Below are 15002 nucleotides of genomic sequence, written 5' to 3'. Positions count from 1 at the left end.
GCACGCTAGTCGTGCACATCTGCACAGGCTAAACGGCTTCTAAAAATAGTGAAGCTTAATTTTATTATTTTTATTATATTAGTGAGTGGTACTTGTTATTAATATTTCTGTATACTTCTTGGTTGCACTTGAATTGCTTCATCATGCGTAGTTGCACCTCGTTGTCAGAGCTCTACAAGGGAACGATGAGCTGGCACGCCCCCCCGGAGTCACATCTAACTGCTGAAAAGATTGTCACGTTCGCGAATCACAGACGCGCGAAACAAAAAGACGACAATATTGACGATGGAAGAAGGCAGCTGATGCAGCCGAAAATACTAACACCTCTTCATGTCCTTCTCAAGCCCTTCAAGTCCAGTAAATTCTTACGGATATCTACCTTAATAGTTTATGAAAGTTAAACACATACGCACGCATATCCATCTAACGGGTTAATTATTTTCGCAACTTAGTTAAATAATTTGTACTTTTTTTTACGCCACAGAGTAATCGTAACGCTCTATTAAAATGAATATATGTAAATCGCTTTCATATATCGCTTGGACTCTACACTAATCTTAATTATTATCTTAATTATTACCTCTAACTATCGCGATATTCGCTTTTGCGCTAAACCGGCGATAACAATTAGCGCTGATTAACCAGCAACGTTCGTAACCCAGGCGTACTCAAAAGAAACGTCTTTATCTAGCTGGCTAGTTCTTAACTTCTGCCCTGTTGTCCGATGATACACGTCTATGGTCCTATATTACTTAGACATTTGTCGTTCATTGTATATTCTTCTTACTACGTGCTAATATTTTTGCGTCATTGTTTGTCTATTCGAAAGAAAGCGTGCTCTGAAACGGATGGCTATGTATTAAATGTAATCATCTAAAGGAATCAAAATACGCCGTTTCCGCAACGAAAAGAGACATATGCCCAGAGCTTATGAATACGCTGTAGTTGTTTCATCAGAAAATAGGATTCTCATTATTGTACCTTACGGCCTTTCTAGAAGTCGTTCACTTCCTTGCAAAGCTTTCAGCTCAGTTTTCATGCGGTTTTTTAATTCACTGGGCCTATCTCATAACGTAACCATCTATGATAACACTTAGTGCTTACTTGCCAGTAGACAACTGTCTTTGACTCTGTGTCCTGCCAAGTCCTATTGACAAGTCTCTATTGACGTCAAATGTCGAAAAGCAGCTTCGCCCAAGATCCTTTTTCTCGTTTGTTACCTAAGGATTCGCAGCAAGGGTGACATAATGCGAAACGATGCTGCCCAGCGATTCGTTGTTAGACGATGTATTTCTACAGTACCTTCTGCCCTGTTACAGTTGCACAGAGGATTCACCACAACAAAAACATCACTTCAAATAGTTCTAGCTTTTGCTGCTGTCAAGTGCTACTTGTCTCGCAGCGAATACCTTCTTGACCTGACTCCCTACGTTCGATCCACGTCTATACATCCATGCAATCGCGTTTAAGGATTTTCGTCCCCTAAAGCCCTCTGTCGTTTTCCCCTTTCGTTGTGGTGTATGCGTCACGTTCGTTCTTTTAACGCAGGACAGAGACGCTTTTCCTGAGAGAAACATACCACCACCAGCGGCAGATTGTAGTGGTAAAAGAATGTTGTACCGCCTTTCTCTCTGTGCAGGTAGAAACTGTCTCGCTCATCGCTATCCCTTGTCCTTACGGTCTGATGGCGGCAAGCAGCAAACCGATCGGCCGGTCGACAGATAGACAGACAAACAGAAAGCCAGTTCGGGTCGTCCGGCGTGTGCCGGAAAGCTTAAGCTATAGGCGTTCATTGGTTGCTAACAACACAGGTTGTCTGCGCTTTGTTGACTAAGGTTGACTAGGACGGGCGCGATGACGACGACGCAATCGCGAGTCAAGACAGGCCGCGGCCTACTACGCGTGCGTAGTTGTTAGAGAGAAGACGCTAATGCTACCGGCAGCACTATTGACGCGGGCACGTCGTGCTGCTGCCGTTGCTCTTAATGCGAGCTCACGCGTGTCTCCAGATGGTAGTAGTCGTGGGAGCGGTGGTGGATATTGTAACTTCGAAGCAAAGCAAAAGTAGCGCCTGCCGCTAGCAAATCCGGCAGTGTGTGATAACCGTGCATAGCACACATAGTGACAGGATACCAGCGTTAATCGGTCGGTCTGATCGCGCCACGTTTAAGGACGAGAAGCAAGTAGGGAATTTGATGTGGTATCGTTTTATTAGCAGACCTTCTGTCGCTAAACAATTGCAAGCATAGTATACACGAGGTTAATCCTGTTCTGTGGCATGTTTACTCCTATGCACAACTTATGCAGAACGCGAGTTTATCAAATATTTATTGCATTTTTTTTATAACATCTGTTAGCAACAGCGGCAGGGATTAATGCCCTCCCTGGCAAGCCCTTTGAACGTGCTGCCAGTGTGACATAGTCAAATTCATCCAATGAATTATCAAACGGTAATTCGCTCTTCTGTTGCGAGAACTATCACTCATTTGCCTATAAAACGTCGATAATGGCTAAAGATAAGTGTCTGAAATTTTTATAGAGCTGATTGTTAAACATGACGCCGAAGTCGACTTCTTAAAACCTGTCAGTTGGTGGGCTGGTGCGTGATGCTACTATGTACTACACTGAAATCTTACATGGCATTCCATGCGTCTGTCGGGGCCGAGTTACGAAAGACTTTACGCGTCGAGCTAGACATAAAGGCACGACACGGCGACCATCGCAGGACCGGCTCTAAAAAGCTTTCAGTCTTTACAAGCGAACCAATAAACGACTTTTGAAGACTGGGCCGCTGCTCGCTCTGTAACGAGGCTGTTAACAAGGCAGATCATTTATATCGCGCCTCGTTTTGACATATTATGGCATTCCTCGCATTGTACCTTCCACGGTGGCCTAAGCAGCATTTCTATGAGCATACGTCAAAGCTTGTACGAATGAGATATGTATATGTTTCATTTGTGAAAACGGTAACAATACCCAGATCGGGTTGTTTACAGTTAGGTGCCGTATCGGTTAGTTACCAAGTAGGGTTGATACGATCTTAAAATAGCCTTACTCTTAAGAACATGCAAACGTACTTCGTTCATTGTTGTATCGTCGAATTCCGGACAATATTTTCGTTAAAGCACCGTTTCTCGAAATGCCTAATCTTATTGTTTGTTTGATTCGAGAAATGTAGCTTTGCTTAATGTATTCTCCGGTTTACTACGACTCTGGTGTTTTTTTTTTTATTTGATCACAACGCCCACGTGCGTTGGTACATCGTCTTAATAGCGTTTCATTTGTTTTTGGGTCGTCTACTGGGTTCTAATCTAAAAACCTTCACTTATTTAGGATTAATCTGTTGGGACGTTTCCGCAAATCGATTTTCATCGATAGAGTTCTCTGAACAGAACAGACTGAACAGATCATCGATCTATTACAGATTCGTTTACTATACCACTGAATATTTAACGTATTCACAAATATTCTGCTGTTATTAATATGGTGGACCTTCAGAAAAATTCGGATCGAGCGTGTTTTTACAGCGCTACGTACTGGCGTCTGCGTCCGACATAACAGTTTAGCGCGGTCAAGTCCTTTGATCTAAGAGAGCTTGAATGAGTTTTCTATGTGTGAGTTTTACCCATTTTTTGGATATATGAGCTTCTTGTGGTTGACGATTACGCCTGCGGAGAAGCGCGGCATCCTGATGTTTTCTCATCGCTATGATGCTTGCTTGTTATTATGGCTATGATTATGGATGCCTGTTACCGTCTTTAGAATATTGATTTTTCCTTGCTTCAACAACAGGGTCTGGCGAATTTTTCATATCCTTTATATGTGCCACGACACCGTGATAATGGTTGTTTTGATGAAACTCTGAAACTGAGCCGGTCAAACGTGCGCATCCTACATTATAATATACGGAATTATGGCGTCTTCTGTTATGTGTTTTTGAGTCTGCTGCACACCAAGCGTTTGCTGTTTTTTACGCGAGAGCACCAGGTGCATTTTCTTTCTGTGTCCTAGTGCTAGGCCTCCTCTGCAGGCATTCTCTCTAGTTGACTCTGACCCTTCTAAGCTTCTACAATATTATCTAACTTTTTCGGTTATTTCTCTAAATTCTACAACAGCAACTATAGAACGCCTATATTAAACCGCAAGCGGAATCGACACTTCATTTTCACATCAGACGCTCGTGTAGTCAAGGGCAGTTGAAGCTGTCGCCAATAGACGACATAGTCCTACTGACACGTATTGTTCTGAGACGGTATGACTTATTTATTTCCATTATATCGCTTTTCCCCTCGAGGGAACGCTACCGAACGAATATGTACTAAATACATTTAACCACTTCTCCAATTTTAGATCGAGTAGATTTATATGTCCATGCTATTATTCTCTGCTTTACTACTTAAGCCTCCGCTGCCCACTTATCGACCCAAACCGGTCTTGAACATGCTGGCATCGCCCACAACGTTGTGGTCGTGGATCGACAGAAGAATTGGTCAAAGCTTAAAGCGAATCAGTCCATAATCGCTGGTTACTTTTCTATTTTCTTTTATTTTTTGCTTCAAAGAGCGCCGGCTAGAGTTCCCTTGAGCGGCTCGCGGCGCTGCGTCGTATGATTATCGTATGTTGCCTGTTGTTCGTCCCGGAGCGTTTGGCCGTGTTCAGTTGTAGCGCACACTGGCTGGAGCAAGCGCCATCTTTCTTCTCGGCATTCTTAGGTCCATTGCCTGTTTATCCTCTCGTCTGCTCTTCTTCCTTCTCTTTCTTTTAGTTCTTTCTATTCTTTCCTCTTTGTCGTCGTTGCCTTCAGAAGCATTTGCGTCTAGGCAACACAACAAAAGAGCACATCGCCAGCAGTATGACTATTATGGCTGGCGGAACATCTTCAAAGGAGAAAAGCAAAGGAAGAAACTGGACGGGGATGGTGCGAAAAGCGGAATCTGTGCAGATGCTGGTGCCGCTGCCGTTAGTGGCTGTGTTTCAACACTCGTGATGTGGCCTCCTTTTTCGCTGTGCCGGTCGACTCTAGCGCGACAAGGTGCTGCATTAAGAGGCAGAGTCCGCAGCGAGTTGACGCGTCGACGCTGTTGCGTACTTTCTCCAAGACAACCGCCTCTTTGCTCCGTCGCGGTTATTCGCTGGGAAAGCGCTTAGCGGAACAGCAAGCACGTATCGTCCGACACCCGCCGGCTGGGAAATAGGACTTTTAAAATCGTACGGAAACGAGCTGGCGGCAGCAGCAGCAGCAGCGTCGGCGGTGGTGGTTAATACTGGTCGCGGCCATGACATGTATTTAGTTCAGAATCGCTGATCACGTTAGCTACTGCCGCTCAGAATCATGACCATCATCATCGCCATATAAGAAGACATCAGAGGCGCATTAATTGGTTTTTGCGGTTAACCGCGAGTTTGACGCTGCCTGTTGTTTTTGTGGCTTTATCAGTAGTGCTGGTAGCTGAGTTCACTTAATTCATTCGATCGCTGCTCCAGCTAAGAGCTGAATTTAGAGCTGTACAAGGTAACGCATTGATCCATCCATGCGTTGACTGTTACAGGAGAAGGCCGACGGAACAAGACGTTAAGATTAGCTGCGTTAGCGGGCGCTATGATCGCCGCTGGTCGGAACAATATAGCAGAATTGCCTATATGGTGGACAAAGAAATTAGGATTAGGGGTTCTTAAAGGCGTTTAGGACGAGCACTACAGAAGCGGCGGCGAGGGCGAGGGCGAGGGGGCGAGGGGGGGAGGGGGGCTGTTAATCGAAAAAGGTGAGATAAGATAGGACGGTCAGTGTTAGTAATGGATGTCGTCTATCTAGCCAAGAGAGAAGTTAAAATCGAGCCTCTTTTCGACTATTATGACAGTTATGTGCAGTGGTCTTGTTTAATGGCTTCATAAGTTGCTATGTTGCAGTAATGAAGGACTTTTAAATGAAGTCGTAAGGGGAAGCTACTTACTTCAAACAGATGCTGTAGCTATAATGCTTTTAATAATGAGTATAATTGGGCAGTATTCGCTCTCATTGCGTCTTTGTTTTGTCTCAACTCTACAGGTTCCGAATCGACAATACGGATCACATAATCGACGTTAATCGGGGAAATCAAGCGTACGACTTCGATCAGGTATGCACTGCACAAATGCTATGCCACTATAATAGTTTCGACCTATGTAAGACAGCTTTAAGCTGCACCCTGCACCTTTATTATAGAGTTTATATTCCTACGAAACCTAATTAGAGATACTTGCCCTAGATGACGTACATGACATATACGAAAGTGAGGTGAACAGATTCAGCGATCTGAACTTCTGAAGGCAGCTGTCAGATGTACGTATCTGCGTATACTTTCGCTTGTCCATCTTGCGTACTGCTATATATTTCGGTTATATAGTCTAAATTGTTCCCTATTAAACGATGGATCGTAAGCTTTTACATCTTAGGGCGAACTTTGCTCAAAAAATTACGTTTCTTCGAAAAGCGAAACGTTTTGCCCTTTGTTACTAGTTAATACAGCTCACGATAAGCAAAAATGTGCAGCATTTTTCTTAGTTTTTCTTTTACTGTTAAAATTGCGGCCCTGTAGGTGGATATAATTTGCCCGTCGTATTTGGTGGGAACACCGCCTCGAGATATGGAAACGTATATTATCTATCTAGCTTCCCGGCACGAGTACGAAACCTGTACCCTTCTCGGGAGTTCGGCATCGCGGCTCGTGGCAAAATGCAATGGAAACGCTGGAAAAGCGTTGAAGTATACCATCACATTCAGGTAAGCGTCTTTTTTTGCTGTTGTTCTTGGAGAACAGATTCGTCATATATTAGGTACTATTATGGGTTTACAATGGGGTGAACATTTTTCATGTTCCTCTTCTGTTTATTGATCGTCAACGTGTGTTTAGATCGTTCACGCCTCAACCGGGAGGACATGAGTTTCGACCCGGTTTCGATTATTATCTGATATCTACATCAAGCGGACGTCCCGGAGGGCTTAATCAAGATCACGGTGGTGCCTGCCGAGAGCATAACATGAAGCTCATCTTTAAAGTGTGCTGTGATCCTCACGGTTAGTGTTTGTAGAAGGCATTTGTTCATATAGAAGTAGGTTATATTACAATGCAATATAATGGAAAAGAATAAAAATCAAGATTTCAGTTTTCGTAAAACTAGGCTTTGTTTATTGCATCTAGGTGTAGGTCTAAACGTACAGTCTACGCTCTAACATCTTACAGATGACCCATATCGTGCACCACCAGCGTCGCAGTCGAACACCACCGTCGATGGATTTTCGGCAGAGCGGGTAGAAGAGACCACAGAAAAGTGGACGCCATTTCGGAGGTTGCCATCGGCGTCAACGGACGTCTCAAGGATACCTTCAACTGGAGTGGATCGCCATAGAGCTCAAGCAGCGGCTGGCTACAATGGTATTCATCGTGATACTGGTACTGGTAATGTTTTGCTTGTTATTTGTATATGTTTTCAACAGCTTTTGTTCTATGTCTGTCTTGGATGAAGTGAATACTTCAATACGTTACAATGAACGACCACCGCTGTGACGACTTGTGCTTTTCTTACCTATTCAGTTTCAGCTGCTTAAAAACAGAATCCTCTCAGAGAGAGAACACGCTCAGTGAGAGAAAGCTCGTTGCAGAGCATTCTCTCACTGAGCGTGAGCCACCATTCTCGAAGATTTCCCCATTTTTGACAATTCTACCGCTACCTCAATCTGAGCAGCTATGATAATTGCTCTAATACCGCATTCTCGTCCGTTAGCAGATCGAAATTGGCTGGATTCGATGGGAACGAATTTTTTAAGATTCTTCTATTTATTCATGGAATTCTTTCCTTTTTGGAACCTTCCTATCGGAAAAGACCCGGGTAAAAGTTCCTGTTGGTTAGGGCTCTGACCAAGGCAAAGCGGAGCCTTCACAAATAGATAAAAACGATACTTTTTACACGAACTTGATTGAAACTTCAAGTATTACTAATTTTTGTGTAACACACTCTGTAACAAAGGCGTCGTTGAGCGTAAGCTTTTTTGGCGCTTTAACCGACGAAATGTTACGCCTTACAAGATAAATGCAAAATAATAAGGATATAATATAATTTACAAAAATATCTGTGGTTACTTTTAAAGTATTGACTAATCACATGTTGTTAGAGTTTCGTATGCCCATCAGGCTGTTAGACTATCGCACCCTAACGTGGCCCTTATCTGTATAAATGAGCAATAATCATTACACCATTATCTAGTACTAATGATAGCGGCTACGTAATTGCCTTGAGCAGAATATAGCTTTTAGGCGTACCTAGTCTTCGAGTAACTTGTTGGTGTATGATCACAAGTTTTCCTGTTCTAGTCACTTCTCAAATAAGTTATATTTTATAAGTCAAGAGTAAAAAAATCTATGCAAATAATGCAAAGTGCTTTATAATAGTTCATCAAAGTAACGTGAAGTTCAATGTTATGAGGGCAAGGATTGTATGAGTGGGTTTCCATGACCATAGAGTTCTTGCACGAAACGAGCAGTTGTATTCTGTGTACATGCGTGCTGGATGCTGCACTGTACATACATGCATGCATGCGGCATCATTTCGTTTTTGTGTCATGGTAGGTGCATGACATTAATCAACGTTTAAGGTTGGCATACTAGGTTACGGGGAATATCTCTTAAATAAAAGTTGAATGCCTTTACAGCGTAGTTTTCTTCTGTCGATGGGAAGTTGTTTTAGTTACAACCATTGTGCATAGAATTGCGATTTCGCTTTTGAGAACGTCCTCAGTGTGCAATAATAACAATTATACCAAAAGAATAATCAAGCTGGTCTACTTTGAGTAAGGCGATCTTTTCGCAACGGTGCGTGCTTACATTTAGCGGTCTTCACATTTATTTTTTGTTCTCATCTATAACATTTCACTCTTTTATTATGCAGCTCCGACACGCCGCATCTTCACACCGTCAGCAGACAGCAGCGGTATCGGGCGAAACGGGGACGTCCTAACAGATCTGCAGCAGCAGCAGCAGCAGCAGCGAGGTCCTTCGAATCACTCTTCATCATCTTCATCAATGGACACCAACAGCACCAGGTTATCCTCGTCGACCTGGTGTTTTGTATGCAATCAGAGCCATCTGATTTGGCTGGTAATTGTCGCCTGTATTGCAGCTGCCCTCTCAACAGTATTTGTCATTAGATGATGTTTGCTAAGCCGCCACCGACGGCGGCAGCTGCATCATCAGAGTGGAGCACAGAGAGGAGCACTGGCCGGCGCTCCACTCGTACAGTCGGGTTGGTCGGGTCTCGCAATGCCCCCTGCGCACACGGTCATCTTCAGCAAAAACGGCCACAGCCCCGCGTCGGTAGGGACGACGATGACTCATCCAATGGAGGCAACCAGCGTCATCCGGAACACTTACAGTCCCCAGCCAATTAACCACAACAATTCATCTACACAACAGCTGCAGGCTGCAACGATGTTGAGCAATAAGGGTGGCCTGAGTAGCAGCGAAGTAGGTATGATGACGTCGTCGCAGATCTACATGCAGCCAAATCACTATAATATGTAAAAACATCGAGAGAGAAAGAACAGTTGGCGATGATGGGATCCATGCTTCATTTTGGCGAAAAGCAAACAAAAAGTGATTTTTGCCTGTATGTATCGCGTCAAATTGAGCTTGGTTTCTCTCGAGCCGAACGTAGCGTACTTCAACTTGAATGCACGTTAAACTGGCTTTAGGAGAAGTTAAAAGGCCGAACGGATACTGAGGCTGGCGCTGATTCCGTGCTTCAAATGCAAAGATGAATATTTTTTTTTAATTAGCAATTTTACTAGTGTTAATATGATTATTACTATTTCACGTCGTTACGCACTATTTGTGCCAAATGTGATTAGATCTACGGAAGATATCTCTCAGACAACTCATGCCGTGTATTAAGTTTACACTGTTAGAAGATTTTTGGCTAAATACTGGTCTATGGAGAATGAGATAGAGGTATACTAATAGACTAGAAGAGTAGTTCTTTGGTGTTTATAGAAATAAGTAGTAAATTACTTTTTCACAGCCATTTCAACTTAAAAAGATCTCCAATCTAAAAAAAAAAAGATTGTCCTCAGGTGAACAAATTGTTTGTGTTCCCTTAAGGCGAACGATACATTTTTTATGAAAATCAAGTGCATTTTTTTGTTGAGATTTTTTTTGTTACTCATAAACATAGAATAATGTGTAAATATCACGCAAGCTTGTTGAGGGGTGTTTAGCACATTGTTTTTTTTTTTTTTTTTTCTGTACAATATGCAGGAGATATGCTTTTACTAAGCTGTTTGTAGTAACAGAGAAATATTGTAGAAGTAAAATAGCGTCTGTCGATTGTTTAAACAAATATAATCATGTAGCTGGTTAGCAGACGCTTGACGGCCCTAAAGATGCACAAACGATCAAGAGTCTTGAATATAGCCGTTGACAAAATGACCACCCTTTGATTATCTACGTACGTTGGGCATCGGAAGCCTGTTGTTGCTGCTGCTGCTGCTGCTGCTGTCTCTGTGAACTTTCTTGTAAAACGTCAAAAAAAAGGCTGACTTCACCGATGTACCCTTGGCATTTTAAATAATGCTTCAGTCTCTTCAATAACAATAGCCTTACGATTGCCCCTACCGACTAGACAAATGGTGCTATTTATTCATTTGTTGAGGTCTGAAATTCGATGTTGTTTATATTATTATATTTAAAAGTAATGAAAATGGTGAATTATTATCTACTCGACAGGCAATCGTATCACCCCAATACAATGTACAGTATATAACATAAAAAGTAAAAGTCATTCCCGGGTAATAGTAAATTATTTATAACAACAACGCTGTAACAGGCTGCTGTATAACTTATATTGAAACATATAGGCGAAGCTGGTATGAGTAATGTTTGTATGATCATGTAAATAACATGCATGTTTCGTATGGACAAGGCAGAGAGGTATCGTTTGAAATAGAGACGAAAGATACATACATCGACATATTGAAGAAAATACGGGGAGAAGATGATTAGATGGAAGAGTGCAATTGTCCTTTACCTTATCGAATGTAAATATAATCAAGAAATTGCGGACGATGTCCTATAATGATAATATAAGTTAAATAAATAAGAAGATCAGCAATGCTTTAATGTCATCTTGTCTTTACTTCTGAATAGAAAAAAACCCTATCTAGGTAAGGAAGAACGAAGAATACAGCGGATAGCTCGCATATCGTCACTTCAGAGAGTGAATTGCCAAGGAAGACAAAATTTCAGTTAGATTTCCTTGTAAATTAAAGGATTGAAGAGACGCCTCTGAAGTGTGCGCTAACAATTGTGTCGATGCTTACCCAAAACGCAGTATCATTACTGCAAGTGATGTTTGGTCAATTTGAGATTTCGATCGAAGTGTCTCAAGTTGTAGATTTGCGAGCGATAGTTGCGTTCAGTTCAATAGGACCGATAACTGGACAAGGCAGTAGCCTGCCTAGGGTAGGGTAATAGCAAATTACGGATCCTTTTCATTTTCGTGCTAAATTTTCTGTGGTTAGACAGAAATCCTCTGTTATAAGCTAGGCACGACGAGCGAAGCATTGGTGAACGATTTATTTATTCAGCAGCGGAAGCCAAACAATAGTTACAGGATATCATTAGGTCTAGTGTTATTGTGATAAGCATCTCATTTAGCTTTTTTCACTGTATGTATTACCGTTGGCAATAGCGGACGATCCGGCCAACGGTAGTGTCCGTTTCTGATCCACACAAGTTTATCGGACGTCGATCGAAGACCGACCCCCCAACCAAATAAGTCTATTACACGCGAACAAATGGCCGACACGAATTCGGAACGAGGGATCAATCTATAACAGTATCGTATGTTATTATTAAGCTTCTTTTTGATACCGTAAAGCAACAGAAGGATGAGAAAGATCGCTTTGACTGCCTATGAAAACATAGCGATGCGCTGAACCGAGTTTGTCCAGGCCGCATGATGATTCACGAGGCAGGCGTTTTCGCAATTTCATTGTAACCGGCATTGTAACCATTATCTGATTCTTATTATATTCGTATGTAGGTGTTTGTAGAGTCGAAAACAGCTTCGATCTCTAGGAAGGAAAGCTGCGTGTCCTACATTGATTTAGCAATGCGACCACAATGAATGATCATGAACGTACGATACGTGTTTAATGAGGAACGATTATTACCTAGACGGCAACATCACTTGACGCTTAACAGTCCATCAATCCCAGAATAGACCAGGACAATTAACTGAGCCTGCCAAAGGAAATGCAAGTTCAAGTTTACGCCGCCAGGTTTATAGTGAGAATACTCGTGAATCACGTCTGTAAAACGAAGCGCTCGGCCTAAATGCAATATAAAGTTGCTTTCGGTTTAGGCTTTGTTTATATTTAGGTCGGTACGTAGTCACTGTTGATTTCCTTGATTACATATTGATAGACCCTGGCTGAAATTGAATGTCGAACAGTGGGCTTCTGTAAAATACGGTGCGAAAGCTTCGCCATAGGACAACTGGCGTTGTGGCGTTGAAACTAGTTGGCCCCTTGAGAAATTGTCGTTCCTAACGAATACTCGAAGTTTGAATTTACATTAAAAAGCCGATTTATACATTCTGTTATACCCATTGAACCGATTGTTGTTATGAAGCAGCGACAACGCCAGCCTTGTTTTGAGCAGTTAGCCATGTTGAAAACAAAGATCATTTCTATTCATTTGTATGAATCCTCAGTTCTTTCTCTATTTGGCTCAAGCTTACGTTGAAACGATAGATCATACTTTTTTTTCTAACCAAACATATCAAATATCTGGGTACGTTTGTGAGCCTGTATCAATATTAACTATGAGCACGCCTAATAATGAACCTCAAAAATCTCTCCATGTCAATATTTCTGTTATGAGATAGTGTCTGTAGTAGAGTAGGAATAAATTTTGGATATATAACAAATAACGGGTATTGATATTTATGACCGTTGGTCAAACGTAAGACAAGCTAAGCTTGCATGTATGCTTCTATAGAAATCGTCACAGCGGTCAACGCCGCCATTACAAGGACAAAGTAGACATAATATTGCCATATACATCTTACACATGTATACTCCATATATAAGATACACGTTTGCGTATATAGCTTAAGATAGCTATCCAGAGTACTCGTTCGACCAAACGAATAAAACAAAATGAGCTTTGGGTAATAAATATTCACACGAGAGTCAAATTCTTCGACTGCCCCCTGCCACTGCTGCATCGAAAAGGCGTTTACGTTAGATTTTAAAATGACCACAACGACGACGGTGACACGAACAACAATATCGCATCTTATCTCACAGATACAGACAGCTAGTTAGATTCCGGATAAATAGACCGATCACCGGCACGTCATGCTCGTGCGCACGCACCGGCCATGGCTGCCATTACGGCAGCGGCGTGTTTCGCCGTAAATGATAGGATGGGTCACTTTCGTCATGGACACCAGAGTCACCCAGTTTCATAGATGTACAGTCAGACGAACGTAGATCATTGCCTATAGTCGTCATTCGCGTTGTCCAATTGTAAACACAGGTCCCACAGACAGTTTGTTAGATAGCAACGGCAAGAAGGGCTTTGGCCGTGTATTACCCTGCATATACATCTATTTCATGTCATAGAATGCTGACTGGCTGCTTGGCAAGTGCTCGAGATAGCGCATGAGAGTAGCTGCAGCCACGATCCGAGTCGCACGAATGTCGCGCCCTCTTAGCGAGATGTGCACCATCTTGAAATTTTCATTTCCCGCGGTTAATTCAAATGGGCTTCCTTTCGCTTTTGGGCTGTGGCGTTATTATAAGTGTACATAGCAGCAAGGTACGCCAATAGTCCACCGTAGATCGGCTTAGCGTAAAACGTTGCGAGCGAGAATAGAATCGTGGATACGGCCAGAGCGAAAGAGGGCGCAGAGAGACACGGTAAGTACTACAAAAGAAGCGTATAATACGGCGTGAAGATTATTTGAAGCGACGATTCTAGCGAAGGATTACTTGCGGGGATCAATGCATGCCTGGTCTAGATCAGTTGTCAACGATAACGGCAACAACAAGGGCATCGTTCTCCTAGGAACTGGGAAAAAATTTAGGGACATTCATTATCTTTATCAAAAATTTGGACTTGGGTAACTGACTGCTCCTTCCGAGAAATAATTTGGAATTTCTTCGCTACGTCGGTGACGGCAGCAGCGGGATTGCATTGTGGTATTCTAGAGACCTTTTCGTCTATTTTATGGGACAGCCCGGAGTCAGATCGGTAGGATTTTAACTTTCCAGGAGACATCGAATGAATATACAGATGTATCTCGTATAAATGTTAGTAAGCAGCAAACAGAAAAAAAGCTAAAGAAACCAGCTGATGTTTTAGACTCGGTTTGGCAGTGAGACGATTCTGATATGGCCACAGCATAAGCTGATGCATCGTTAGAATAAAGGAAACATTGCGACGATTGAAAAGACGCTGATCCGTTTCGTCTGACATCGGTGTAGAACGACATACGCTGCGAAACGTTAGAACGACTTGGTAATATATGGAATCGTACAATTACGGTCTGCAAAGATTAAAAAATATGATAAATACCTTCAGGGATTGGACAAAAAGATTAATGCAAAGCGAATCTGGTAAAAAGGTAAATATTGTGCGCTAGCAGTCATTTGGAAAAAAAAGATAAATTGAACGTAAAGTACCGTATACGCTTGACGTCGAGAAATCCGTGAAGTATTTCGAAATTTGGTTCGACATATTTTTTTTTATTATGATTAAAATTAAGTATTTATTGTTCGTTTGGTCGTGTTTTTTGCATCATTCCGTTTTCCAGAAATAGTTGCTGAAATGTCTATGGATCACGAGCCAATAGGTTGATTAATGATTGAAATATGTTAAAATTTTTGGTCTCTGCTAGATCAACCTCTTGTTAGTACATTCAGAACCTCTTTTTACGTGTATTATTACAAATAATAGAGCTAC

The 15002-nt window shown here is 42.1% G+C and overlaps 1 protein-coding gene across 3 annotated transcripts in view; it reads left to right on the top strand.

The window, feature by feature from the left end:
* LOC111250317 (ephrin-B1-like) overlaps window positions 1–11147 on the top strand; it is a 104885-nt gene extending 93738 nt beyond the window's left edge. For 2 of the 3 annotated variants that reach the window (XM_086986814.1, XM_086986815.1), the window contains exons 2-6: window positions 6047–6116; window positions 6576–6760; window positions 6891–7054; window positions 7221–7436; window positions 8923–11147. In XM_086986814.1, coding sequence (XP_086842940.1) covers window positions 6047–6116; window positions 6576–6760; window positions 6891–7054; window positions 7221–7436; window positions 8923–9185 — 898 coding nt within the window. In that variant the 3' untranslated portion in view covers window positions 9186–11147. The remainder of the gene's footprint in view (window positions 1–6046; window positions 6117–6575; window positions 6761–6890; window positions 7055–7220; window positions 7437–8922) is intronic. The other variant, XM_022805362.2, reaches the window with a different exon arrangement.
* Window positions 11148–15002: the final 3855 nt, after the last annotated feature.

Source organism: Varroa destructor, unplaced genomic scaffold (genome assembly GCF_002443255.2).
Source record: "Varroa destructor unplaced genomic scaffold, Vdes_3.0 BEIS01000004.1, whole genome shotgun sequence".
Lineage (NCBI taxonomy): Eukaryota > Metazoa > Arthropoda > Arachnida > Mesostigmata > Varroidae > Varroa > Varroa destructor.
This window is presented reverse-complemented; position numbering and strand designations above follow the sequence as displayed.